The sequence below is a fragment of the Trachypithecus francoisi genome, unplaced genomic scaffold, assembly GCF_009764315.1.
Source record: "Trachypithecus francoisi isolate TF-2019V2 unplaced genomic scaffold, Tfra_2.0 Lachesis_group10, whole genome shotgun sequence".
NCBI classification, from domain to species: Eukaryota; Metazoa; Chordata; class Mammalia; order Primates; family Cercopithecidae; genus Trachypithecus; species Trachypithecus francoisi.
Window position 1 is genome coordinate 82,578,411 of NW_022681455.1, and position 27,910 is coordinate 82,606,320.

General features: G+C 47.4%; 1 protein-coding gene across 1 annotated transcript; it reads right to left on the reverse strand.

Annotated features, from left to right (window-relative positions):
* Positions 1 to 271: 271 nt before the first annotated feature.
* On the reverse strand, positions 272 to 27,910 carry LOC117087583 (eukaryotic translation initiation factor 3 subunit C). Its single transcript, XM_033217975.1, has 21 exons — positions 27,760 to 27,910; positions 27,491 to 27,621; positions 25,757 to 25,822; positions 25,468 to 25,657; positions 25,123 to 25,248; positions 24,880 to 24,934; positions 24,326 to 24,435; positions 23,814 to 23,941; positions 13,572 to 13,731; positions 13,344 to 13,447; positions 12,118 to 12,259; positions 11,798 to 11,923; positions 11,569 to 11,662; positions 9,785 to 9,975; positions 9,013 to 9,237; positions 3,315 to 3,678; positions 1,154 to 1,313; positions 994 to 1,059; positions 823 to 910; positions 559 to 721; positions 272 to 461 (listed from the first exon to the last, which is right to left on the reverse strand). Exons 2-21 carry the CDS (start codon positions 27,589 to 27,591, stop codon positions 379 to 381), a joined length of 2,742 nt encoding a protein of 913 aa, XP_033073866.1. The 5' UTR covers positions 27,592 to 27,621; positions 27,760 to 27,910; the 3' UTR covers positions 272 to 378.

A 27,910-nucleotide genomic window follows, 5' to 3' on the forward strand; every position in this document is an offset into this window, starting at 1 on the left:
CCAGGCTGGTCTGGAACTCCTTACCTCACGTGATCCACCAGCCTTGGCCTCCCAAAGTGCTGGGATTACAGGTGTGAGCCACTGCACCTGGCCTTTTAAAACATCCATTATAACTTATGTTATTACAATTTTCTGTTAAATGTCAAAAAGCAACAAGCTCTTCAAGGTCAGGAATGTGTTCAGTTCACCTCTGCATCCGAACCTTGTGTCTGTCATGTGGGTAGAAGCTCAGAAATATAATCAGCAAATGAATGGGCTCAACACACCTTTGTGGCAACAAGCAATCAACCATAACAACTTTAAATAGACTTTTAATGCCTGAGGTGTGGCTTAGGACTTCAAGGTTGGATAGTCTAGGCGTGAGACAGAGTGGAGAGCTCAGTAGGCTGTTTGAGATGGCTGCTGGCGGTAGCCACCGCGGCGCATGTAGCCCTCGTTTTTGCGGTAGCCGTCCTTCTGGTCTGCAGGAGAGAGATGGGAAGGATTGGGAGGGAGTGCCAGGGGAGAGGCTGTGAGGGTACCAGAAGCCGGGCGAGGAGAGGAGCCGGAAGCACTCACCTCGGAAGTAGCCCCCGTAGGTGCCCTGTTTGTGGTCAAACACTCGCTCGTTGTTCTCCACCAGGCTGCCCAGCTTCTCGGCCAGCTGCAGAGCCAGGTTCTGCTGGGCAGTGGGCTCGGTGCGGTGCATTACCACTGTCTGCGTTGGCTGGTCCAGGGAGGCCTGACAGGTGGGAGGCAGAGGAGGGGACACGATACAGATCAGGCCCCTCCACTCCAATCCCTCCATGGCTCCACCTGCCCGCTTCCCACCCCGGCCCCTACCATCAGCTCCTCATTAATGATCATTTTGCTGATGATGGAGTGCACAGTGGGCAGATCCAGCTCAAACATGTCTGACAGTGTCTCCATGCTGGGGAGAAAGGAGAGGACGGGGCCGTGAGGACCCTTGCCCACAAGGCTGGGGCCCTTCTGTGTCCCCAGGGCCCAGCCTACCTGATGGAGTCGTAGACACTGCTATAGGTGAAGAGGTAGGTCCTCAGTGACTCTTCCTGGATCTTCCTGTGGGAAGAGGGGAGAGAAGGGACAACGGAGCCTCGGGCAAGGGGACCAGCCAGTGTCTTCTTCCCCGACCCATCACGGCCTGTCTGCTCACCTGACCAGCATGGTGCGGACTTTGTCAGCCTCGGGAAAAAGGTCCCACACTTTCCCATTCATCTTCTCATTGATGATAAAACTGTGACAGGTCTTCCAATCACCCATCTTCATGGCCTTGGAGGCAGCAACCACATGTTCCCGCATGGACTCAGGGGGACCTGACAGGGTGGGAATGAGGCAGAGCCTAGGGAAGTTGGGACCAGGACTCCTGCCCCATTAGCACTCTTTAAGGAGGAACAGAGGCTGAAGGAGTAAACCATATTAGAGACTCTCCCTGCCTCTCCACCAAAGAGCCATGCAGTCGCCCAAACTACTCCATCTGCACAAACATACTTAGGTTTGAACTCAATCAGTCCATAGACACACTTCAGGTGACTCCTGAACACCTCGAAAATGTTGACAAATTGTGCGTGTGTCCTCATGTACATCTTCCTGGGCTACAGAGCGAGACTCCGTCTCAAAAAACAAAACAAAACAAAACCAAACCACCTCTGCCAGCTCAACTGGAATGGAATTTACCAACCCTTCCTCACTCACATCACCTTCATGAACGGTGCCATGCCCATGCATCAATTACACTGTTGCCAGATTATTATTCTTCCAAGCAGGTTACTTTCTTTCCTTAAAAAACTTAGCCCCAGTCAAAATTATCTCAAAAATCACAGGTTTTATGTATTAATTATGAACTCAGGCCCCCAAATACAATCCTAAGACAAGCCAGGACGGTAAGACATGGTACACCGTAGTAACTGGAATTCAGGGTAGACAAAAGTGCAAAAGTTCTAAGGCTAGAAATGGGTGGCAGACAGAGAAACATGAACACGCAGACTCCGAAGCAAGCACAGCAAGCTCAATGCGAATCAGGGATGAGGTGCAAATGGAACCACAGGAGCAGGGCTAAGTGTAAGGAAAGGCACACAGCCCTCCTGGATGAACCTCCATTTTAACCATATTAACACTTGCAAAAGGCAAGGTTGGTCCGGGCGCGGTGGCTCATGCCTGTAATCCCAGCACTTTGGGAAGCCGAGGTGGGCGGGTCACCTGAGCTCAGGAATTCAAGACCAGCCTGGCCAACAAGAGGAAACCCCATCTCTACTAAAAATACAAAAAATTAGCCAGACGTGGTGGTGGGCGCCTGTAGTCTCAGCTATTTGAGAGGCTGAGGCAGCAGAATCACTTGAACCCGGGAGGCAGTGGTTGCAGTGAGCCGAGATCGTGCCACTGCACTCCATCCGGGGCGACAGTGAGGCTGTCTCTCAAAAAAAAAAAAAAAAAAAAAAAAAAAAGACAAGTTTAGAGGGTCAAAGAATATTTCTCTACAAGCCAAACAACAGTGCAGAGCTGATGCAAACTGGCTTTTGGAACTACTGTAGGGAGAAATTGAGAGGCAGGGACTGTGGAGAAGTAGATAGCCCTTTCCCATCACTGTTACTTCAGCTCCAGCCAAGGCTAGCTCTGCAGGAAGGCAGGGCCAGGAATGACAGACTGCCAATATTCTAAGACATGAAAATTCCAATTGTCACGGGAAATTTCTGCACAAAGTAAGTCTCACTACATAAGCCAAACAAAAATGTGCCTAAGGGAACCTGCCCTTTAGCCCAAATATATACATGACCAGGAGAGGACAAATCTGTAGGGGGATGTGGCTGTGGACACTGGGCTTGGCTCACTCGTCAAGCCCTCCTGTGGGCCAACGTCACAGGAAGGGCGCAGCTCAATTCCTTTCCAGTAAGTCACCACTCACTGCAACCCTGCAAGATCTGTCTTTCAAAAGGGGCCAGAGGAATCAATGTTAGCTTCTTGAACAATAAGGCTCTATGACAGTTGGTTTGGCTGGAATGTAATGTACATGATGGGAAGAAAAGGGAAAGGTCAGAGGTACACATGAGCTGTGTTAAACTCGGGTGAGTCACTTAACTTCTCTGTGCCTCAGTTTCTCCACTGGGAAAAAGGGTATTACTAGTATCTACAGCATAGGGTTATTACTAAAGCAGATTAAATAATTATTTGTAAAACACTTAGGACAGTACCAGGCAGAGGAGGTGTCATTACATCAGACGGAGTTGAGTGGTGGGAGAGTTACTCCCTTCACTTCTCTTAATCCTCATGTGTAATCAGGGAGTGAGGCAGCCTGCTGAACCCTGGAGCTCCACACTCACCCAGCAGGGGCTGTCGCTCGCCCACGCGGAGCTGGTGGTGGAACTGCTTGCTGATCATGCGGCGGCGGGCATCGCTCTCGTGGGCGGCCATGTAGGGGATCTCCAGGAGCATGGCAGACACCAGGTAGACACACTCCAGCAGCTCCAGGTTGATGTGCAGGTGGAAGGGGACCTGCCGGCGCCGCTCCACCTTCTCCTGCTCCTGGTTGCGTTCCTGCAGGCTGCGCAGCAGCAGGCCCTGGCCCAGAAGCTCCTTGGCTCGGCCACTCGACTGGATGTCCAGCAGGGCATTGTGTGCGTCCTTGGTCAGGCCTTGGCGAAAGGCACAGATGCCCAGCTGCACCATGGTGCGGTTGTAAAGGATCTGGGGGCAAAGGGTAATAATGCACTCAGAGGTGACAGCCGTAAGACAAGTCTTCATTTATTCCATAACTAAGCCGGGCACGGTGGTTCACGCCTGTAATCCCAGCACTTTGGGAGGCTAAGGTGGGAGGATCACTTGAGCCCACGGGTTTAAGATGTGCCTGAGTAACATGGAGACACTCTACGGCTAAAGATAAAAAACCAAAACAAAACTAAACAAATCTACTTTAAGTGTCTACTATGTGCTGAGCAATAGGCTGCGAGGGAGAACAAAATAGACAAGTCCCTACCCTGCATGGAGCTTACGTCTAGGGGTGGGGTGTGGGGGGCACGAGAGCCGCACTACGAGGACGGTGACTCACGCTGAGAAGAAAAATAAAGCAGAGAATGGAGCCAGGAAGGGAGTCTGTGCGGTGGTGGAGGCTCAAACGTTCACATAACTACAGAAGGCCTCATTGGGAAAGAATGTTTGAGTAGCCGGGCGCGGTGGCTCAAGCCTGTAATCCCAGCACTTTGGGAGGCCGAGACGGGCGGATCACGAGGTCAGGAGATCAAGACCATCCTGGCTAATACGGTGAAACCCTGTCTCTACTTAAAAATACAAAAAACTAGCCGGGCGACGAGGCGGGCGCCTGTAGTCCCAGCTACTCGGGAGGCTGAGGCAGGAGAATGGCGTAAACCCGGGAGGCGGAGCTTGCAGTGAGCTGAGATCCGGCCACTGCACTCCAGCCTGGGTGGCAGAGCAAGACTCCGTCTCAAAAAAAAAAAAAATGTTTGAGTAAAGACCTAAAGAGAGAGCAAGTCATGTAGGCATCTGGGGAAAGAATATCCTATAAAAAGGAAAAGTAAACACAGTGATCCTGTGGAAGAACCGGGCCAGGTATATTCAAGAAACAAGGGGGCTGGGCGCGGAGGCTGTAATCCCAGCACTTTGGGAGGCCGAGGCGGGCGGATCACAAGGTCAAGAGATCGAGACCATCCTAGCTAACACGGTGAAACCCCGTCTCTACTAAAAATACAAAAAATTAGCCGGGCTTGCTGGCAGGTGCCTATAGTCCCAGCTGCTTGGGAGGCTGAGGCATAAGAATGGCGTGAACCCGGGAGGCGGAGCTTGCAGTGAGCTGAGTCCCGCCATTGCACTCCAGCCTGGGAGACAGAGCGAGACTCCGCCTCAAGAAAAAAAAAAGGGAAACAAGGGGCGTGACACAGCTAGGGCTGGGAAAAGACACCACCACCACAAGCTGGGGGATGGGCAAGCACCAGTCATTTTATGAGTTTTAAGATAGGAAACCATGGGAAGGTTTTGAGCCAACAAGTGATATGATCTGACATAACTGAACAGGTTAATCTGTATTATAAACAGAACAAAGGGACTGAAGAGACACAAAGGCAGAATCAGAGAGAAATCAGATGATGGTGGCTTAGAGCAGAGGGTACAAGCAGAAGTGACAGGAAGTGTTCCGATAATGGACTGTGAACAGGAACGGCTGGTGAATCAGATGCAGTATATGAAGGAAAAGTTCAAAACAAGAATGACTCCAAGGTTTCTGGTCTAAGCAACTGGGAAGAGGGACTTGGCACTAATTTAGGACAGGAGAGACGGTAAGTAGTACAAATCTTGGGGGAAAAGGCTAAGTGTACTCATAACAACAACAAAAATGTGGAGATGAATGCCAGTCATAAGCTTACATGCAAAAAGCCTTAAATATGTTAGCAAACAGAATCCAGCAATATATAAATATAAAAGAGACAATATACATGACCAAACTGGATATACTTCAGGAATAAAAGGTTAGTATAAAAATGTAATGAACTCGGCTGGGCATGGTGGCTTATGCCTGTAATCCCAGCACTTTAGGAGGTAAAGGCAGCTGGATCATGGGGTCAGGAGTTCGAGAGCAGCCTGCCCAACGTGGTGAAACCCCGTCTCTACTAAAAAAACAAAAGTTAGCTGGGTGGTGGTGTGCACACCTGTAATCCCAGCTACTCGAGAGGCTGAGGCAGGAGGATTGCTTGAGCCAGGGAGGCGGAGGTTGCAGTGAGCCGAGATTGCGCCACTGCACTCCAGCCTGGGTGACAGAGTGACACCCTTTTTCAAAAAACAAAAAACACACAATAATGAACTCATAGTTATTCATTATATGAATAGAATGAAGGAGAAGTAACCGGGTATTTCTTTCTTCTTTGAGACAGTCTTGCTCTGTTGCCCAGGCTGGAGTGCAGTGGCGTGATCATGGCTCCTGCAGCCTTGACGTCCGAGCTCAAGCAACCCTCCTACCTCAGCCTCCTGAATAGGTGGGACTACAGGCGTGCACCACTACGCCTGGCTAATTTCTGTATTTTTTTGTAGAGACAGGATTTTGCTCTGTTGCACAGCAATGAAGATAGTATGGGACTTGCTTAAGTACAGACAAAAAGAAAAATGAATGGGACAGAAGGGAATGACCTGAAAAACACCTACTCTTATAGGTAATGTGGTTTTTCACATTATTTTCCACAAAGACACCAAACCAATACAATAGGGGAAAGGAAGTCTTTTCTACAAATGATGCTAGAACAACTAGGTATCCATATGGAGGAAAAAGAAACCCTGATCCCAACCACACCAGATGCAAAAATCAAACCAAGACCAACTATAGGACTCAATGTAAAAGCTAAAACCCATAGCAACTTATGAAAAAAAAAAGAAAAATTCAAAAAATCCTCATGAATTTCAAATAGGCAAAGGTTTTTTAGACAGGATCCAGAAAATAATTACTATAAAAGAAAAAACTGGGCAGGGTGTGGTGGCTCATGCCTGTAATCCCAGCACTTTGGGAGGGTGAGGCGGGTGGATCATGAGGTCAAGAGATGGAGACCATCCTGGCCAACATGGTGAAACCCCATTTCTACTAAAAAATTTAAAAAATTAGCTGGGCGTGGTGGTACGTGCCTGTAGTCCCAGCTACTCGGGACGCTGAGGCAGGAGAATCGCCTGAACCCGGGAAGCGGAGGTTGAAGCGAGTCAAGATCATGCCACTGCACTCCAGCCTGGTGACAGAGCAAGACTCTGTCTCAAAAAAACAAAACAAAACAAAACAAAAAACGGATATATTAGATTTCATCCAAAGGCATGGTTAAGAAAACGAATAAGCAAATCAGACTGGAAGAAATATTTTCAAAACATATCTGAGGTCACGGGTTCCAGACCATCCTGGCCAACATGGTGAAATCTCGCCTCTATTAAATATACAAAAATTAGCTGGATGTGGGGGCACACGCCTGCAATCGCAGCTACTTGGGAGGCTGAGGCAAGAGAATTGCTTGAACCTAGGAGGTGGACATTGCAGTGAGCCGAGATTGCGCCACTGCACTCCAGCCTGGGCAACACAGTGAGACTATGTCTCCAAAAAAAAAAAAAAAAAAAAAAAAAAAAAAAAAAAAAATCGGACTCAGGACTAGTTATCCAGGATAGATAAAGCACTCCTATAACTCAATAAAGTAAACAATCCAATTGTTTTAAATGGGCAAGAATTGACCAGATATTCACAAAAGATAAATGGCCAATTAACATAAATGGCCAATAAACATAAAAAAGTAAAAAAGTAGCCAATATCAATAGTCACCAGGCAAATGCAAACTAACACTACAATGAGATACCATTAGACAACCAACTAAAATTTAAAAGAGCTTTGAGTAGACGGGTGCGGTGGCTCACGCCTGTAATCCCAGCACTTTGGGAGGCTGAGGTGGGTGGGTCACCTGAGGTTCAAGACCAGCCTGGCCAACATGGTAAAATCTTGTCTCTATTAAATATACAAAAATCAGCCTGGTGTGGTGGCACATGCCTGTAATCCCAGCTACACGGAATGGTGAGGCAGGAGAATGGCTTGAATCTGGGAGACAGAGGTTGGAGTGAGCCAAGCAAGATTGCACCACTGCACTCCAGCCTGGGCAACAGAGCGAGCCTCTGTCTCAAAACAAAAACATACACATACACACACACACACCAACTAAAATATCTTTGAGACCAGCCTGGGCAACATAGTGAGACCCTGTCTCTACAAAAAATAAAAAATTAGCAGGCATGGTGGCACATGCCAGTAGCCTCAGGACTATGGAGGCTGAGGTGGGAGGATCACTTGAACCTGGGAATTTGAGGCTACTGTGGGCCATGATCATGCCACTACACTCAGCCTAGATGACAGTGCAAGACCTTGCCTCAAAAAACAAAAACAAGTTTAAAAGACCCAGTATCACTGTCGGCACGATGGTTCACTCCTGTAATCTCAGCACTTTGGGAGGCTGAGGTAGGCAGATCACTTGAGGTCAGGAATTTGAGACCAGCCTGGCCAATGTGGTGAAACCCCAACTCTACTAAAATACAAAAATTAGCCAGACGTGGTGGCGGGCACCTGTAATCCCAGTTACTCGGGAGGCTGAGGCAGGAGAATCACTTGATCCTGGGAGGTGGCGGTTGCAGTGAGCTGAGATTGCCCCACTGCACTCCAGCCTTGGCGACAGAGCTAGACTCCCTCTCAAAAAAAAAAAAAAAAAAAAAAAGACCAACACCACCAAAAATTGACAAGGAACTCCCAAACACTAGCAAGAGAGTAAAATGGTATAACCACTTTTGAGTTTCTTACAGCCAGGCTTTCCCATCTGTCCCCAGTCATTCCAGTCAACCCATCCCTCTTCTGCACCCATCAGAAAAGTTTAGTCAGTGTGCCCCGGAAAGGCCATTCCCCACTCCCAACACCCAGAACCTTCCCGTCCCACAGCTTTGAAAAAAAATCCCAACTGCCAACCTGCAGCAGCTTCCTACATCAGAGCCAAAAACTGGAAATAAACTAGGTGTCCACCAAGAGGAAAACAGATACAGTGATATGTTCATACCGTGCAATAAAAACATAAAACAGGAGGGCTGCTTAAAAACCAGCATTACCCCCAGACAGGTTCACCAGGTGCTCTACACATAAACATTTCCTAGTTGCCTTGAATACACTTTTACAGGATCTACACTTCCACACACAGCCTTTTTTTTGTTTTTGTTTTTGCTTTTTTTTTTGACACAGAGTCTTGCTCTATTACCCAGGCTGGAGTGCAGTGGCAATCTGAGCTCACTGGAACCTCTGCCTCTTGAGCTCAAGCGCTACCAAGCCTGGCTAATTTTTTTTTTGTAGACAATAAATTATGTGTTTACATGCAGGAAGACTGCAGGATGCTGGCATCTGGGAAAGACTAAGTGTCTAGTTAAATTTGCACCAGTCACACACGCGGCCGTTCTGGTTAAGCCAGTTTGCCAAGAGGCCAGGGGCCTGGCATCTCCTTCACCTCCAAGGCCTCCCCATCCTACCTGCACTGGCGGGTCTGCGTGCTGAATGTTGTCCTGCAGGTGGCTCATAAGCATGAGGTCGCGGGCCTGGTACCAGCGGGAGTGCAGAGCGTGGTGGTAGATGTGGCAGAGGATGGCGCATGTGCGGATCCGGTCTGTGCGGTCCTTGGCATAGATGTACTTGCACAGTCTCTCCATCAACACGGCCGAGTCCTCGCCCTCATTTTCTGCCTGGTCTTGCTCAGACTGGGGAGGAAGGGAGGTTATATGCAAAGGAGATCCAGCTTTAAAAGGCACAGGTTCTAGCAACCGAAGATGAGACTCTATCCAGTCTCTTTTTCTTTTTCTTTTTTTTTTTTTTTTTTTTTTGAGGCGGAGTCTCGCTCTGTCGCCCGGACTGGAGTGCAGTGGCGGATCTCAGCTCTCTGCAAGCTCCGCCTCCCGGGTTTACGCCATTCTCTTGCCTCAGCCTCCCGAGTAGCTGGGACTACAGGCGCCCGCCACCTCGCCCGGCTAGTTTTTGTATTTTTAGTAGAGACGGGGTTTCACCGTGTTAGTCAGGATGGTCTCGATCTCCTGACCTCGTGATCCGCCCGTCTCGGCCTCCCAAAGTGCTGGGATTACAGGCTTGAGCCACCGCGCCCGGCCCAGTCTCTTTTTCTAATACGTCAGTTTCCCTCCCTGCTCCACCTGGGGAAGTCTAGAGAGTAACAGATTTACCGTCAAGTCCTCACAGAAGCGGAGGGCAGGCGGACACACCCGTTCCCCTCTGCCATGACTGCCATGTGCTCACCTTTGAGGAGCCCTCGGGCGGGGTCAGCTGCCGCTGATGGGCCTTGTAATCAAACTTGTAGTAGGTGTGCAGGATGCGCAGCAGGTAGATGCGGCAGACCTCCTCGGTAGTGCCCTTCTCCTCCAGGTAGCGCTGCACGCGCTCGATGATGGCACACACCTGGGCTTCATCCTTCAAATGCTCCACATACTCTGGCAGGGAGAGCACTCATCCTTGTCTCAATTGGGCAGCCAGGCTTTCCCATCTGTCCCCAGTCATTCCAGTCAACCCATCCCTCTTCTGCACCCATCAGAAAAGTCTAGTCAGTGTGCCCTAGAAAGGCCATCTCCCACTCCCAGGACCCAGAACCTTCCCGTCCCACAGCTTCGGAAAAAAATCCCAACTGCCAACCTCTGCCAATAAGGGTCTACGAGGCCTGGCCCTTGCCTGGTCTCCCACGATTCTCCCTCTGCCTTCCTGTGCTGGAGTCACACTGGCCTTTTTACTCCTGGAACATCAGGCTCGCTCTCTGCTCCTCCTGTCAGGCACTGTCTTCAGCTGATTCTTCCCCTAACTCCTCCTCGTTGGATCTCACCTCTGGTGGCCCCTACTTAAGGGTGCTTTCTCCAGCTGCCAGCTACAGCAGCCACCCCTCCAGCCACTTTTTACCACAGGGCCCTATTTTAACTCCGAACTCATACTTTACATCATCTAGAATTATTATTATTTTTGAGGTGGAGTTTTACTCTTTCGACCAGGCTGGAGTGCAGTGGTGCAATCTCCGCTTACTGCAACCTCTGCCACGCCGGGTTCAAGGGATTCTCCTGCCTCAGCCTCCCACATAGCTGGGATTTACAGGCACCTGCCACCACTCCTGGCTAATTTTTGTATTTTGAGTAGAGCCGGGGTTTCGCCATGTTGGCCAGGATGGTCTCAAACTTCTGACCTCAGGTGATCCAACTGCCTCAGCCTCTCAAAGTGCCAGGATTACAGGTGTGAGCCACTGCACCCGGCCCAGAATTATCTTGTTTAATATCTTTTTTTTTTTGATATGGAGTCTTGCTCTGTCACCCAGGCTGGAGTGCAGTGGTGTGATCTCATCTCACTGCAAGTTCCGCCTCCCAGGTTCACGCCATTCTCCTGCCTCAGCCTCCCAAGTAGCTGGGACTATAGGCGCCTGCCACCACGCCTGGCTATTTTTTTTTTTTTTTTTTTTTTTGTATTTTTAGTACAGATGGGGTTTCACCATGTTAGCCAGGATGGTCTCGATCTCCTGACCTCGTGATCTGGTGCTTCGGCCTCCCAAAGAGCTGGGTTTACAGACATGAGCCACCATGCCTGGCCATATCCTACTATTATTATTTGTCAAACTGCCTTTCTCCATCCAGCACAAAAGGTAAGCTTTTGGCTGCCATGTTAATCACTACACCCTTGACTTGATGGGCACATTCGCACTTTTCCTGAGTAAACTATGCTGCCCTTTCACACCCCAATGCCTCTCATCCAAGCTAAACAAGAGAATTGAATAGATGCCTTACCCCAAAGGTTCTCAAAGTATAGCCCTGAGACCAGCAACCTGGGAGCAGGCTACAGGTGCACGTGCTCAGGCCCCACCCAGACCTACGAAATCAGAAACGATAGGACTGGGAGCCAGCATCTCATCAGGCCCTTCCATGTGAATGCTGGGGTAAGGAAAGGCTGGCTTTTCAAGCACTCTGACTTTGTAAAATCCTTACAAAGTTCTAAACCTAGTATTATTCCCTGAAGTTTTCCTCTCAGCAAAGCTCACGCTTGCTCAGGCTCACCTTGGGAGTGAGGGTCAGTATTTTGCATTATTTTGGTAAATTCTTCATCCATTCGTTCCACCAGAGTTAGGATGCAGCCACGGACACGCAGTGGCTGAAAAGGTAGGCGAAGGAGGAGTCAACAAATTAGCCCAGATCTCAGTCTCAAACCTCAACCCTAGGGTCCCACTGAGCCTTCCCAAAGCATAAAACACACACCTCCAGTTATCCTGCCAACTCCTCCCTTTACCTGGTCAGCATTGTGGAGGTTCTCACTCTCTTCCAGAATATTCTCTCCAACAAAAATGTTGGGATTTGCAAACAGGATGTCCATAAGCTCATTGATGCAGTCCAGGCACTTCCCCCACATCTCTGGCTGCCAAGATTTCAGACCACAGCAGAGTCAGAGGAGTGAAGGTAGAGTAAGCGGATGCCTCCCCCTTCGGCAGGAATCGTGGGGCCTTCCACCACCAAGACTGCCTCCATAGCCCCTGAGTCTTAAGACACTAGGTACCCTCTTCCCTCGACCCACTAGCTATGCCCTGAGATGCTCCTCTTCACTGCTCTCACCTTCATGTAGGTTGCCAGGTTGGGGTTGTAGTCATAGAGAGAGGCGATGATATTGAACTTGATCTTGACAATGACGCCCTCTCCCAGGTTGTTTTCTGCTGCAATCTGAACCAGCAGTTGCAGCAGCTCAATCTGGGCAGCACTAGAGGGCCAGAGAGCTGGGTGAGGCTTTAGAGACAAATCACAAAGTCTCTCCCAGGATGCCCTCTTCAGATAACACCCCGTCCTCACCACCCGTATCCCTGCTTCTCCTTTATAAATTCCAAACAGAAGCAGCAATAAACCCAGCCATCCTGGAATGCTGTGAAATGCTTCACACCGACCACCATTCTCTGTTACCTAATAACTAAAGAGGGTAAACACTCTTTCAGTTTTTTAATCTTTTTTTTTTTTTTGAGACAGAGTCTTGCTCTGTCTCCCAGGCTGGAGTGCAGTGGCCGGATCTCAGCTCACTGCAAGCTCCGCCTCCCGGGTTCACGCCATTCTCCTGTCTCAGCCTCCCGAGTAGCTGGGACTACAGGCGCCCGCCACCTCGCCCGGCTAGTTTTTTGTATTTTTAGTAGAGACGGGGTTTCACCGTGTTAGCCAGGATGGTCTCGATCTCCTGACCTTGTGATCCACCCGTCTCGGCCTCCCAAAGTGCTGGGATTACAGGCTTGAGCCACGGCGCCTGGCCCAGTTTTTTAATCTTAAAAAAAAAAAAAAGAAAAACAAGGGCTGAGAGTAGTGGCTCATGCCTGTAATCTCAGCACTTTGGGAGGCCGAGGCAGGCGGATCACTTGAAGTCAGGAGTTTGAGACCAGCCTGGTCAACATGATGAAACCCCGTCTCTACTAGAAGTACAAAAATTAGCCAGGGATGGTGGCAGGTGCCCGTAATCCCAGCTACTCAGTAGGCTGAGGCAGGAGAATCGCTTGAACCCAGAAGGCAAAGACTGCAGGGAGCCGAGATCGTGCCACTGTACTCCAGCCTGGGCAACAGAACAAGACTCCAAAAAAAAAAAGGAGAACATTATCTCATTGTATAGATGGGAAAACAGACCCAAAAGGTTAAGTGATTGGTTTTAGGTCACAAGAAGAGTAAACAAACAGCAGATAATGGACTGAGGTGTCCCAAGCACACCATTCCTCTACTATAGCCACACACAGACCCTCCCAACAACCCCTTCCCCCAACCTCCACCCTCTGCCACCCTGCAATTCCACCACCCAGGCCCATGAATCTTACCGATCAGTTCCCTTCTTTCCTCGTGCCTGTAGGATCTCATTCAACTTCTTGATAACAACAGCGTGGGTGATCTCAGTTCCCTTGGCAAACATTTTTGGCTTCTCCTGTATCAGTACATATCCTGTCATGTGCATGCCAGCGGGAACCTGTTTTTGCCTTTTCCTCACAAGGGGACCTTTATGCCCTCCCAAACTGTTCCCCAATTCATTTTACCTCTGAAATCCTCACCTTAACCAAGGGCACTCCACCCCGGACCCTTTCCCACTCCCCGCCTTCATTGTCCTCCTCCTCCTCATCCAGGCGCTTGGATTTCCTGTCGTGCTTCTTCTTAGCTTTGTCCTCCCGTTTCTTCTCGGCTGCCTTCTTGTCCTCATCTGTGGTGGGTGCCCTGCCAGCAGACATGGGAAAAGATGACAGATCAGCCCTCCCCACCTCTAAGGCTTCTTCCTCCCATCAACTTCCTCTTTTCCTCCAACAGCTCCTGGGTCCAAGTTATGCTCTATAAGAATGACCTAGAGAGCACAGTTAACCATAACCTAGCCATCTCTAGTAAGACAGAGTACTAACCAGGCCACTGTAGACGTATTAATAGAGACAACCTGTTGGCTAGGCGTGGTAGATCACTTGACGTCAGGAATCCAAGACCAGCCTGGGCAACATGGTGGAACCCCATTTCTACCAAAAGTACAAAAATTAGCCAGGCACGGTGGCGCACGCCTGTAGTCCCAGCTACTTAGGAGACTGAGGCACGAGAATCGCTTGAACCCGGGAGGCAGAGAAGGCTGCAGTGAGCCATGATCACGCCACTGCACTTCAGCCTGGGCAACAGAGCGAGACTCAGTCTCCAGGAAAAAAAAAAAAGAGAGAGAGAAAAGAAAAGAAATAATCTGTCATTTTGCTCCAAAGCTAACATCTACAGTTTTCCAAAGAATCCACAAATAACTTATTTTCCTTCATACCAGTTGCTTTCTCCAGACTGACCAACTAATCATTCGCCAAAAATGAATCAGTTTCCTCAAATGTATAAAACATTTTTTTCTTTTTTACTATTCCTAAACTGTTTCATCCCTTTCTCTCCTCTCTTCTTATGACAACTGATTAATCTAAATTCTGAATTTTAAAAAAATGTTCACTACAAAAAAGGTCCCCACAAAACAGAAAAAGATCACCAGCTACCTTGAAATGGTCTTAGACTACTGGATGTTGCCTGAAACCATCTCCAGACTTTCACATGTATTCATGTAACAAAATACAAACCAAATGGCAGAGACAAATTACTTCAAACTTTGCACAGATACTGAAGAATAAATCTTTCCAGAAACACTCAATATTTTTGAAACCTCATATGTAATTATCATAATCTACCATTTGAACATTTAAAAATAAATTTCATTTTCACTGCTTAGTAGGTGTGAATACGCTTTTGGAATAGTCTATAAGTTTACCAGTTAAATTAAAGTCTTCCCTTGCCAGAAGACCAATGCCATAACTCTCAACAAAAGTGTATGGACTGGCCAGGCACGGTGGCTCAAGCCTGTAATCCCAGCACTTTGGGAGGCCGAGGTAGGTGTGTTGCTTGAGCCCAGGAGTTCAGGACCAGCCTTGGCGACAACGTAAAAAGTCTGTCTCTATTAAAAAACAACAACAACAAAAGCTTACGGATCTTTCCCCTGTACCACACTCTAATGATGATGATTCACTCTATAGGTAAAATTCTTTGCAAATATGCAAAGTATGTTCATTAAACTAAAACCTCTTGGTCTAAACCATCTCTATAGCTCTGAGATCAGAAGAGCTAAAGCTATTTTTTAAAATTAATGCTTCAAAAGAACTTAATCTTCCTTGGCCTAAAATATTACTCCTAGCACTAAAGATAGTATGATACACACCTCAAAACGGAAATGTACTATCATACAAAATTCTAACTGAAAGACCTAAGACTTGGCTTGACCTCTCCCATGACAGACTGTACTCTGGTATATTCATATCTTGTTAGAAATTATCAGATAACAAATGTTTACATCCTCAGCTATATAATCAACAGATGCAAGTGACATTTCTAAATGAGTATTTCCTCTAGTTAATACACAGTTAAGAGACTAAACAGTCATTATTGAGAGACACCAACGGAAGTCAGGCCTAACTACACTGCAAGGGACCACACCATTTTCCCATGCCTTCCCAACCACAACTACTGATGGAAAGCCCTAGATGTATACCCTGGCTTAGGATCCTAACTTGTATATTCGGTCTCACTAGAGATCCTGGGGTTCACTTAAAAAACAAAAACAAAAAAACGCCTCCAGAATCAAGTAACTCTCAGAAGTAGAAAGCAGCTCTGTAAGAGTTCACAAGTCGCTGGGCATGGTGGCTCACGCTTGTAATCCCAGCACTTTGGGAGGCTGAGGCAGGCGATCACGAGGTGAGGAGATCAAGACCATCCTGGCTAACACGGCGAAACCCCGTCTCTACTAAAAATACAAAAATTAGCCAGGCGTGGTGGTGGGCGCCTGTAGTCCCAGCTACTTGGGAGGCTGAGGCAGGAGAATCGCTTGAACCAGGGAGGTGGAGGTTGCAGCGAGCCAAGATTGCGCCACTGCACTCCAGCCTGGGCAACACAGCAAGACTCCATCACGAAAAAAGAGTTCACAGGTCAATCATGACATCAGGTATAGATGAACTTCCTCCAAAAACCTTCAGATCACCATAAGACAACAGATGGCCTTATCCTACATCAAAGAGGCTGAAGCTCATGAGAATAAACCCACTCCTTTACAAGCTTGTTTTGAACAAAAGATGAAGGATGAGAAATGCTGATGAGGGAAAGGGTATATTTAGACTGGCTGAACCTGGAGTTGCTGAAAACCCTTACTGGCAGAGGGCCTATCATGTTTTCTAGAACATCCACCAACCATGGGTGGCATACCCGAGGAGAGTTAATATCAGAGTTTACACAGAAAAACGGACAAGCAGAATCCACTGTTCTGTGGTTTTGCTCTCTCTCCTTATCCCTCTTTCTCCTATATAAATCCTGCTTTTGCTTAGTTGGAAATTAATCTGAAAATTTGTCTCCCTTGTTATACAAGAGAAATAGTGTCTGTGAATTATTCTTCTACACTGCAAAGCCACAAACTCTGAATGTCAAAAAGCTTCTGACACTTGAAATTCTAAACATTGTTTTTTCAAGGGTTTTTCTCAGAACGTTGATTCAACTAATTTTAGATTTTTCCGATCAGGTATACAAGTTAGTTTACAGGTTAATAAAAAAAATTTGGCCAGGCGCGGTGGCTCACGCCTATAATCCCAGCACTTTGGGAGGCTGAGGCAGGCGGATCACGAGGTCAGGAGATCGAGACCATCCTGGCTAACACCGTGAAACCCCATCTCTACTAAAAACACAAAAAAATTCGCCGGGCGTGGTGGCAGGCGCCTGTAGTCCCAGTTACTCGGGAGGCTGAGGCAGGAGAATGGCGTGAACCCAGGAGGCAGAGCTTGCAGTGAGCCAAGATCACGCCACTGCACTCCAGCCTGGGCAACAGAGCAAGATTCTGTCTCAAAAAAAAAAAAAAAAAAAAAAAAAATTCAAGGATAACCTCTAAAAGCATAGCATGTAACTCCCAAACCAGCAGAGACAAACAAAATGAATAATAAGAAAATATATATAATCTAGAAACGGGGGGGGAGGGGTGGGGGAAGAGGATGAGAAAATACATGTATGCTAGGCGCAGTGGCTCATGCCTATAATTCCAGTACTCTGGGAGGCTGAGGCAAGCGAATCATCTGAGGTCAGGAGTTCGAGACCAGCCTGGTTAACATGGTGAAACCTCGTCTCTACTAAAAATACAAAAATTAGCTGGGCTTGGTGGTGCTCACGTGTAGTCCCAGCTACTCAGGAGGCTGAGGCATGAGAATCACTTGAACCCAGGAGGCAGAGGTTGCAGTGAGCCAGGACTGCACCACTGCATTCCAGCCTGGGCAACACAGTGAGACGACTCCTCAAAAACAAAAACAAAAAACAAAAAACAAATAAAAGAAAAATAAAATACAGGCTGAATATCCCTTATCTGAAATGCTTAGAATCAGAAGTGTTTCAAATTTCAAATATTTGCATACATATAAAATAAGGTATCTTGGGAAGGGCTCCAAGTCTAAATATGAAATGTGTGTGTCGGCCGGGCGCGGTGGCTCAAGCCTGTAATCCCAGCACTTTGGGAGGCCGAGACGGGCGGATCACAAGGTCAGGAGATCGAGACCATCCTGGCTAACACGGTGAAACCCCGTCTCTACTAAAAAATACAAAAAACAAGCCAGGCGCAGTGACGGGCGCCTGTAGTCCCAGCAACTCGGGAGGCTGAGGCAGGAGAATGGCTTAAACCCAGGAGGCGGAGCTTGCAGTGAGCTGAGATCCGGCCACAGCACTCCAGCCTGGGCGGCAGAGGGAGACTCCGTCTCAAAAAAAAAAAAAAAAAAAAAAAGAAATGTGTGTGTTTCATCTATACCTTATACATACAGCCTGATCGTAACTTTACACACTATTTTAAATAATTTTATGCATGAAACAAAGTTTTGACTGCAACCTGTCCCATGAGGTCAGGTGTGGAATTTTCCACTTATGGCACTCTAAAAGTTTCAGACTTTGGAATTAGAGATGTCCAATCTTTAGAAGACAGAATGAATTTCAAAATAATTATAATGAAAGAAACTACCCCCTCCAAATTGCATACTGTTGATTCCATTTACATAAAATTCTATGAAATGCTAACTTACCTAGTGATAAAAAGCAAATTAGTGGTTGCCCAGGGAGAGGGTGAGGAAACTGAGGCAGGGGAGAATTATTACAAAGTCGAAGGTGGAAATGTTTAGGTGTGAAATTTTTAGGACATTATGTTTTGATTGTGGTGAATTCTATGGGTGTAAACGCAAGTCACAACTTATTAAATTTAACTTTAAGGCTGGGGGCAGTGGCTCACGCCTGTAATACCAGCACTTTGGAAGGCCAAGGCAGGTGGATCATGAGGTCAGGAGATCGAGACCATCATGGCTAACACAGTGAAACTACATCTCTACTAAAAGTACAAAAAATTAGCCGGGTGTGGTGGCGGGCGTCTGTAGTCCGAGCTACTCAGGAGGCTGAGGCAGGAGAGTGGTGTGAACCCGGGAGGCGGAGGTGGCAGTGAGCCGATATCGCATCACTGCACTCCAGCCTGGGCGACAGTGCAAGACTCCGTCTCCAAAAAATAAAAATAAAAAAATTTAACTTTAAACAAGTGCAGTTATTGTATGTCATTTACACTTCAATAAAGCTATTACAAAATCTAAAATAAAGAGGATAAACAGAAAGTATAAGATATCATAAAATGGTCAGAATAAATACATTGATAACCACAACAGGCTGGGCACAGTGGCTCACGTCTGTAATCCCAGCATTTTAGGAGGCCCAGGCAGAAGGATCACTTGAGCCCAGAAGTTCGAGACCATTCTGGGTAACAGGGCAAGACCCCGTCTTGATAAAAAGTAATTATGTAGACACATATATAAATAACGATTTTATACATATATAAATAACTACAATAAATGTAAATGAACTAAATTGCCAGAAAAGCAGAGATCAAGTTCTGGTGGTCGTTGCACAAAGTGAATGTACTAAATGCCACTGATTTGTACACTTGAAAATGGTTAAAATGGCAAACGTTATGTACCACAATAAAAGAAAAAAAAGCAGAGATTTTATGAGATTAAAAAAAAAAAAAAAAAAAAAACCAAAGACTTAGCTGTGCTTAGAGACACTCTTTTTTTTTTTTTTTTTTCCTCCTGAGATGGAGTCTTGCTCTGTTGCCCAGAGCTGGAGTGCAATGGCATGATCTCGGCACACTGCAACCTCCGCCTCCCAGGTTCAAGCAATTCTCCTGCCTCAGCCTCATGAGTAGCTGGGACTGTAGGCACGGGCCTCCACGTCGGCTAATTTTTTTGTATTTTTAGTAGAGATGGGGTTTCACCATGTTGGCCAGGCTGGTCTCGAACTCTTGACCTTGTGATTTGCCTGCCTCTGCTTCCCAAAGTGCTGGGATTACAGGCGTGAGCCACCATGCCCAGCCAAGAGATACTCTTAATCAGAGCATGGCAGAGTTAAAAATAAAAAGACAGGAAACCTCCTTTTCATAAATGTCCTTTATCAGGTAGAGGGAAGCTCCCTTCTATTCCTAGCTTCCATCTTTTATCAAGAAGAAATACTAGGATTTTTTTCAAATGCCTTTTTTTGCATCTGCTGAGATGACTCTATGGCTTTTGTCTGTTATTCTATTGATATAGCGTATTAGTTGATTTTCATATTAAAACATCTTTCTATTATTGGGATAAATCCTACTTTGTTATTAAATTTTTAAAAAAAAAACTTTTTTGGGAGATGAGCCCACCCATCCTCCATCCCCTACAGGCAAGGAGGGGGTGCTCCCATATAATCCTTACTGTATGTCGCTGGGTTTGGTTTTCTACTATGTGTTGAGGACTTTTGAGTCTATATTTATAAAAGTATAGCTTTACAGTCTTACAGTTTCCTTTTCTTTTGTTTTTTTTTTTTTTGTTTGTTTGTTTGTTTTTGTGACAGAGTCTCACTCTGTCACCCAGGCTGGAGCACAGTGGTGCAATCTTGGCTCACTGCAACCTCTACCTCCTTGTTCAAGCGATTCTCCTGCCTCAGCTTCCCGAGTAGCTGTGACTATAGGCGCCCGTCATCATGTCTGGCTAATTTTTTGTATTTTTAGTAGAGATTGGATTTCACCATGTTAGCTAGGATGGTGTCAATCTCCTGACCTCGTGATCCGCCGCCTCGGCCTCCCAAAGTCCTGGGATCACAGGTGTGAGCCACCGCACCCAGCCTTGATATCTTAAGTTTAATTTTAGGTCCCACTTGCTCCCTCAGACAGGAGCATTTGTGCAACACATATGTGCAGTGCACATCACACACCAGAGTCCACACAATGGGAGACTTCAATACACAATTATTCAAAGACAAAAACGCAAAGTATAGTAGATATAAAAGATCTGAACCAATAGTAACGCTGATAGTTCTGTAAGATGTCAACAGGTTAAAACAATGAGTTTCATGATCAAGCAACTTTTTGAGACGGTTAATAAAACAAAGTTAGGCATATTTATTCTCATGGAACTTTTCAGAGGTGGTTGTAAACCCTCCAAGAAGGGGCTGATAGACAATGTGGCCCAGACCTTGACCAGCGTTCCCTGAAGCACTTGACAAAAAAAAGCTTCTCAACAAAATGCCCACCAAGTAAGTTGTTCAGCCTGTCTAGACTCCTAGAGGGTTGGAAACTCACTACCTCCTAAAGCAGCATGATCACAACATTTAAACGCAGGAAAGCAATTTTTTTTTTTTTTTTTTTTTTTGAGGCGGAGTCTCGCTCTGTCGCCCAGACTGGAGTGCAGTGGCGCAATCTCGGCTCACTGCAAGCTCCGCCTCCCGGGTTCACGCCATTCTCCTGCCTCAGCCTCCCGAGTAGCTGGGACTACAGGCGCCCGCCACCTCGCCCGGCTAGTTTTTTTGTATTTTTAGTAGAGACGGGGTTTCACCATGCTAGCCAGGATGGTCTCGATCTCCTGACCTCGTGATCCGCCCGTCTCGGCCTCCCAAAGTGCTGGGATTACAGGCTTGAGCCACCGCGCCCGGCCAGGAAAGCAATCTTAAGAGCAATAATCTTCCCATTAAAAGGGTACTATTTGTCTGGGTGCAGGGGCTCACGTCTATAATCCCAGCACTTTGGGAGGCTGAGGCAGGAGGATTGCTTGAGCCTAGGAGTTCGAGATCAGCATGGGGAACATGGTGAAACCTCATCTCTATTAAAAACACAAAGAATTAGCCAGGTGTCCTGGAGTGTACCTGTAGTCCCAGCTACCCAGGAGCCTGAGGTGGCAAGATCACCTGAGCCCAAGAGGTTGTGGCTGCAGTGAGCCAAGATTGCATCTCTGCACTCCAGCCTGGGAAGAGCGAGACCCTGCATCAAAAGAGCACTACTTATCTGTAGTTTGCCCAAACTGGCTAAGAAAAAATAAATAAAAACGCTCTTTTTAGTGAGCTTGAGATTTCACTCCCATGGGACACAAAGGAGGAGGTATCACTTTTATTTCAAAAGAAGAAACTGAGACTTAAGGTCAAGTAACTTACACAATGTTGTACAGCTGCTAAAGGCTGGGAGACAGAATCCACACTGGAATCCGGCCCCATTCTGACTGTCCCAGTAAAGGTCATGAACACTTGCAGCAGTCTGTATGCTGTATGTGTACTAAGAAGTTATCAGGAAGGGTAACAACAGTAGCAATGCACACTGAGGGCTCACCACACGCCAGTCCTAGATGAACTACTGTCTTATATTACACCTCCCTGTATTCCTGCAACTATTCTGGAAAGGAGGGTTCCCTGCCTTATTTTACAGATGAGAAAACTGAAGATTAGACAGGTTAAGTAGTTTGTCCAATGTCCCACAGCTATCGGGTGCCAAAGTGAGATGTGCACCCAATCTACACACAGCAAGTAAGGCTGTGGGTAAATATTTGGACTCTGGAGTCTTCAATTCTCATCTTTAGGATGCATTAGCTTTGTGACTTTAGCCAACTAATATACTTGACTCTCTAATCCTACTGTAAAATGCTAACAGTTGGCTTCTCCAACCTAAAAGGACTCAAGGAAGAATCAATAACCTTTGAGACAGTTAAGGGCTTTCCACCAGTTCCAGTGTAACCCTAGGTCCCACTACTTTCCTTACTTTTTAAGAAATCTTGAGGCCAGCGCGGTTTGTTTCCCTTCCTCCTCCTCTGAGTCGGAATCAGAAGATGTGGAACCTGTGTCCCAGTCCTCATCATCTTCAGAATCTTCTGAGTCCTCATCTTCATCCTTAGAGGGAAAAAAAGACGATCAGCAAGAAGAAGATAGGGAGATTGACCAGTGTCTCTACCCTCTTTACTAACGCATATGTGAGATTTATTTTCATGAGTAGAACAAGAGCGGCTACTCATGGAATCAAGATATCAAGGTCTGGAACTGACCATCAAGTCCCAGAGTGATGCTGCAATTTGGCTGCAGGGACACACACAGCTTCCCCTAGCAGAGCCGAGCCCAGATCCCTGTTTGCCCACTGCTCCAATGTAAGAGGAAGCCTGTTCTCAATTCCACTAAAATTCACCCTTCCAACCCTAGGGGTTTGAGTCTTAGCTTTTTCCCCCAAGGACTCAGGAACGACCTGTGGCAGGAAATCACCCATCTAACCCTGGCTCTTACATCCATCTTTTTGAGGAACTTGCGACTCTCCCCAGAAGGAGCTTCTGATTTCTTCTTCAAGAAAGTTGCAGCACTGACTCCATCCTCATCCTCATCCTCATCTGAAGAGCCTAGTGGGAATGAAGGGAGAAAAACATCCTGAATGTTGGCGGGTGCGGTGGCTCACGCCTGTAATCCCAGTACTTTGGGAGGCTGAGGCAGGAGGATTGCTTGAGCCTAGGAGTTCGAGATCAGCATGGGGAACATGGTGAAACCTCATCTCTATTAAAAACACAAAGAATTAGCCAGGTGTCCTGGAGTGTACCTGTAGTCCCAGCTACCCAGGAGCCTGAGGTGGCAAGATCACCTGAGCCCAAGAGGTTGTGGCTGCAGTGAGCCAAGATTGCATCTCTGCACTCCAGCCTGGGAAGAGCGAGACCCTGCATCAAAAGAGCACTACTTATCTGTAGTTTGCCCAAACTGGCTAAGAAAAAATAAATAAAAACGCTCTTTTTAGTGAGCTTGAGATTTCACTCCCATGGGACACAAAGGAGGAGGTATCACTTTTATTTCAAAAGAAGAAACTGAGACTTAGGTCAAGTAACTTACACAATGTTGTACAGCTGCTAAAGGCTGGGAGACAGAATCCACACTGGATCCGGCCCCATTCTGACTGTCCCAGTAAAGGTCATGAACACTTGCAGCAGTCTGTATGCTGTATGTGTACTAAGAAGTTATCAGGAAGGGTAACAACAGTAGCAATGCACACTGAGGGCTCACCACACGCCAGTCCTAGATGAACTACTGTCTTATATTACACCTCCCTGTATTCCTGCAACTATTCTGGAAAGGAGGGTTCCCTGCCTTATTTTACAGATGAGAAAACTGAAGATTAGACAGGTTAAGTAGTTTGTCCAATGTCCCACAGCTATCGGGTGCCAAAGTGAGATGTGCACCCAATCTACACACAGCAAGTAAGGCTGTGGGTAAATATTTGGACTCTGGAGTCTTCAATTCTCATCTTTAGGATGCATTAGCTTTGTGACTTTAGCCAACTAATATACTTGACTCTCTAATCCTACTGTAAAATGCTAACAGTTGGCTTCTCCAACCTAAAAGGACTCAAGGAGAATCAATAACCTTTGAGACAGTTAAGGGCTTTCCACCAGTTCCAGTGTAACCCTAGGTCCCACTACTTTCCTTACTTTTTAAGAAATCTTGAGGCCAGCGCGGTTTGTTTCCCTTCCTCCTCCTCTGAGTCGGAATCAGAAGATGTGGAACCTGTGTCCCAGTCCTCATCATCTTCAGAATCTTCTGAGTCCTCATCTTCATCCTTAGAGGGAAAAAAAGACGATCAGCAAGAAGAAGATAGGGAGATTGACCAGTGTCTCTACCCTCTTTACTAACGCATATGTGAGATTTATTTTCATGAGTAGAACAAGAGCGGCTACTCATGGAATCAAGATATCAAGGTCTGGAACTGACCATCAAGTCCCAGAGTGATGCTGCAATTTGGCTGCAGGGACACACACAGCTTCCCCTAGCAGAGCCGAGCCCAGATCCCTGTTTGCCCACTGCTCCAATGTAAGAGGAAGCCTGTTCTCAATTCCACTAAAATTCACCCTTCCAACCCTAGGGGTTTGAGTCTTAGCTTTTTCCCCCAAGGACTCAGGAACGACCTGTGGCAGGAAATCACCCATCTAACCCTGGCTCTTACATCCATCTTTTTGAGGAACTTGCGACTCTCCCCAGAAGGAGCTTCTGATTTCTTCTTCAAGAAAGTTGCAGCACTGACTCCATCCTCATCCTCATCCTCATCTGAAGAGCCTAGTGGGAATGAAGGGAGAAAAACATCCTGAATGTTGGCCGGGTGCGGTGGCTCACGCCTGTAATCCCAGTACTTTGGGAGGCTGAGGAGGGAGGATCTTGAGGTCAGGAGATGGAGACCATCCTGGCTAACAGGGTGAAACCCCGTCTCTACTAAAAAATACAAATTAGCCAGGCACAGTGGCGGGCGCCTGTAGTCCCAGCTACTCGGGAGGCTAAGGCAGGAGAATGGCGTGAACCCGGGAGGCGGAGCTTGCAGTGAGCCGAGATCGTTCCACTGCACTCCAACCTGGACGACAGAGCAAGATTCCATCTCAAAAAAAAAAAAAAAAAAAAAAAAGATCTTGAATGTTGAAAAGCCAGACTGGAGGGCAGACAAGAAACCAGGCCAAGGGCAGTGCTAACTCTGGACTTTCTATTTGCAAAAAAGGTTCTTTTGCTCACCTTCTGAATCTTCCTCGTTTTTCTCAGCATCTTCATCCGCAGACTGCTCGGGGTTCTGGACAGAGGGAAGTGAGAGAACAATCATGGATGCTCTCCAGCCATCAGTCCACCCCACCCCTCCACCCCAGACAGTTCTGTCATGCTTCCCGCTCCAGTCACACCTCCCACTAACAATTCCATCTTTGGGCCTCCGTCATGGGGTCACCACTCCCAGTTCAGTAAGTGTGCCTCTAGCCTCCCCACCTGCTTGTAGCTTGTGATATGGGACTCAAAATCACGGTTGTATTTTCGGATCTTCTGGCGCAAGGTGCTCAGAGCCTTGGCATTGTTCTTGTTCATCTTCTTCTTCCCTTCCTTATCTTCCCAAAGCTAAAGGGAAGAAGAGGAGAGAAACAGAGAACAGTGATCTGAAACTAAGTAACATTTCCTAAACTCCAGGCTTCTCCACTTTTGAGTCTTACTATCAGTACACCACTGGTACTGCTTATTAACTACATCTGTTAGCTCATTTTTAAAAGATCCTATACATCTCACCACTAAAAGTACAAAACCATGAATAAGCGGTGGTAATAAATATAGGCATCACACCTCATTAAGATAGTCCTCTAGGTCAGCCAGGATGCGGATATAGAACCGGGGGACACCTTCTTTGTCCACAATGCTTTTGGCCTTCCCATATGCTTTTCCCAGGAGCTCAAACTCTTCCAGGCACTTGGTGACATCACGAATCTTCATGGCATTACGGATGGTCCGGATAAGGTTGGTCAGCTCCTCAAACCTGGGTTGGGAGCCCAATATCACATTGAACCTGACCACTGAGGGAAAACTCACCACTGCTCCCAGAGACTCCCATCACCCAGCCTCCCCATGGCTTCACCTCTTGTCCTTGGCACTGCGGACAACTCTCTTGGTATCTTCTTCATCCTCGCTCAGCAACAATGGCCTGTTTGGAAGGAACACAGACCATTAACCTCCTTTCCCACTCTTTCCAAAAGACCGCTATTTCCCTTCTCAGGACAGGTAGAACTGAGTAATCCAGGTCATCCACACCACACCCATAACCTTTTTGACTCCTCCTTAGGGCCACTTCATATACAACTCAATCTTTTAAGTGTGCGCTAAGTAAGGCCTTTTGCTCAGTGTTGTTGCAAACACAAAGATGACAGCCACTATCCTCTCAAAAACCAACAAATGAAGGTGCTTATTTACTGTGTAACTAATGACATAGAGACATAAGTCACTACAGAAGAACTGAAAAAAAGAGGTAGTGAAAAACGATACTTGAGCTATAATGAACAGAAAAGGCTTCAGGGAGGTGGTACCTAATCTAGATCTTAGCAACATTTCCCAAAGTATGACAGGCCAATAGCAAGGAGAAAGTCTCAATGGCATTAACACCTCCACTGCTAGTATTTTCCTACAATAGTAAGACCAGACCACAGGCTCACAGTCAGCAATAGTATCTCTATTTTTTTTTTTTTTGAGACGGAGTCTTACGCTGTCGCCCAGGCTGGAGTGCAGTGGCCCGATCTCAGCTCACTGCAAGCTCCGCCTCCTGGGTTCACGCCATTCTCCTGCCTCAGCCTCCCAAGTAGCTGGGACTACAGGCGCCCGCCACCTCGCCCGGCTAGTTTTTTTTTGTATTTTTTAGTAGAGACGGGGTTTCACCGTGTTAGCCAGGATGGTCTCGATCTCCTGACCTTGTGATCCGCCTGTCTCGGCCTCCCAAAGTGCTGGGATTACAGGCTTGAGCCACCGCGCCCGGCCACAATACATACTTTTAAAACAGTAGCACAAGCATATGGCAGATGTTTAAGAAACACCATTCCAGCGGGGCATAGTGGCTCATGCCTGTAATCCCAACACTTTAGAATGCCAGGCAGGAGGTTCACTTGAGCCCAGGAGTTCAGAACCAGCCTAAGCAACACAGTGAGATCCCTTCTCTACAAAAAATTAAAAACAATTAGCCCGCCGCGATGGCGTGCGACTGTAGTTTTATCTACTTCAAAGGCTGAGGTTAGAGGATAGCTTGAGATCTGAAGGTCGAGGCTGCGAACTATGACCCCTCAAAAAAAAAAGGGGGGAAAAGAAAAACCATTCTATTGTTTCAAAGGGTTAAAAAAATAATAATAATGTACAGAATCGGGGGATGGGCATTTCCGTAGAGGTGAACAGACATATAAAACGTTTAAGCACCTGCGTACATAGCAGGTGGCCAGACTTCAGAGTCACATCTGGGGGCTCCCAGATACCAACCAAGCATTTTGCATTTCCTTCTACCAGCAGTGAGAAGTCACTAAGGACTTCTCGGCGGTAAGATGAGAGGAGAAAGGTAGAGGCTGTAGACTTAAGGCCAGTTAGGAAGCTGATGCAACAGATCTCGCCAGTGGGAAACCCGTGGTTCTATCCCTTGTGCCTGGTGGGTGGCCTCCCGCTATCACAGTCCTCTAAGGCTGTCTCTCCAACACCGCTCAGATCCCGCAAACTCTGGTCATTGTCCGAACCCGCTCTCCCCGCCCTCACCTCCATCCCCTCCCATGTATACTGCTTTCCACAGCCCGCCTAACCCCGCACTCCCAGAATGGTCACGGGCATCGCCCCTGCAACTCACTGTTTGCCATAGTTGCCTCCGACAGGTTTAGTGACGAGCTCCTCCCCGGACAGGGACGACTCGGACTCGCTGTCCGAACCCGTAGTGAAAAACCGCGACATGGCGACTGCGCGGAGGTGCTACGGCCGGACCTGCGGGGGAGCCAAGGCGTCACCGGCCACGCGAAGAAGCCCGGGCCACCACCTCCCGATGCCCGACCCCTCACCGGCCCCACCCGGACCTCGACCCGGGTCTCCCACCACGAAGCACGAGGCCCAAAGAATACCAACCAGCTGAGCTCGCGAGTCACACCGCAGATCCGTGGCAGCGGAAACGCCGAGAGAGACGGCGGGTCCTCACCTCACTTCCGGGAAGCGCCGACGAACTACACTGGGAGACTACAAGTCCCAGTGGCCTTCCCACGATACGGGGGCGGGGACA

What these genes read in the sequence shown, in the direction of transcription:
- LOC117087583 (XM_033217975.1), bottom strand. Translation starts at nt 27,591, where the DNA reads ATGTCGCGGTTTTTCACTACGGGTTCGGACAGCGAGTCCGAGTCGTCC. An exon ending in GCCTCAAGATTTCTTAAAAA is followed by an intron (nt 13,732 to 23,813) that starts GTAAGGAAAGTA and finishes GTCTGCTGGCAG; the next exon opens with GGCACCCACCACAGATGAGG. An exon ending in AGTGTCTACGACTCCATCAG is followed by an intron (nt 911 to 993) that starts GTAGGCTGGGCC and finishes CTTTCTCCCCAG; the next exon opens with CATGGAGACACTGTCAGACA.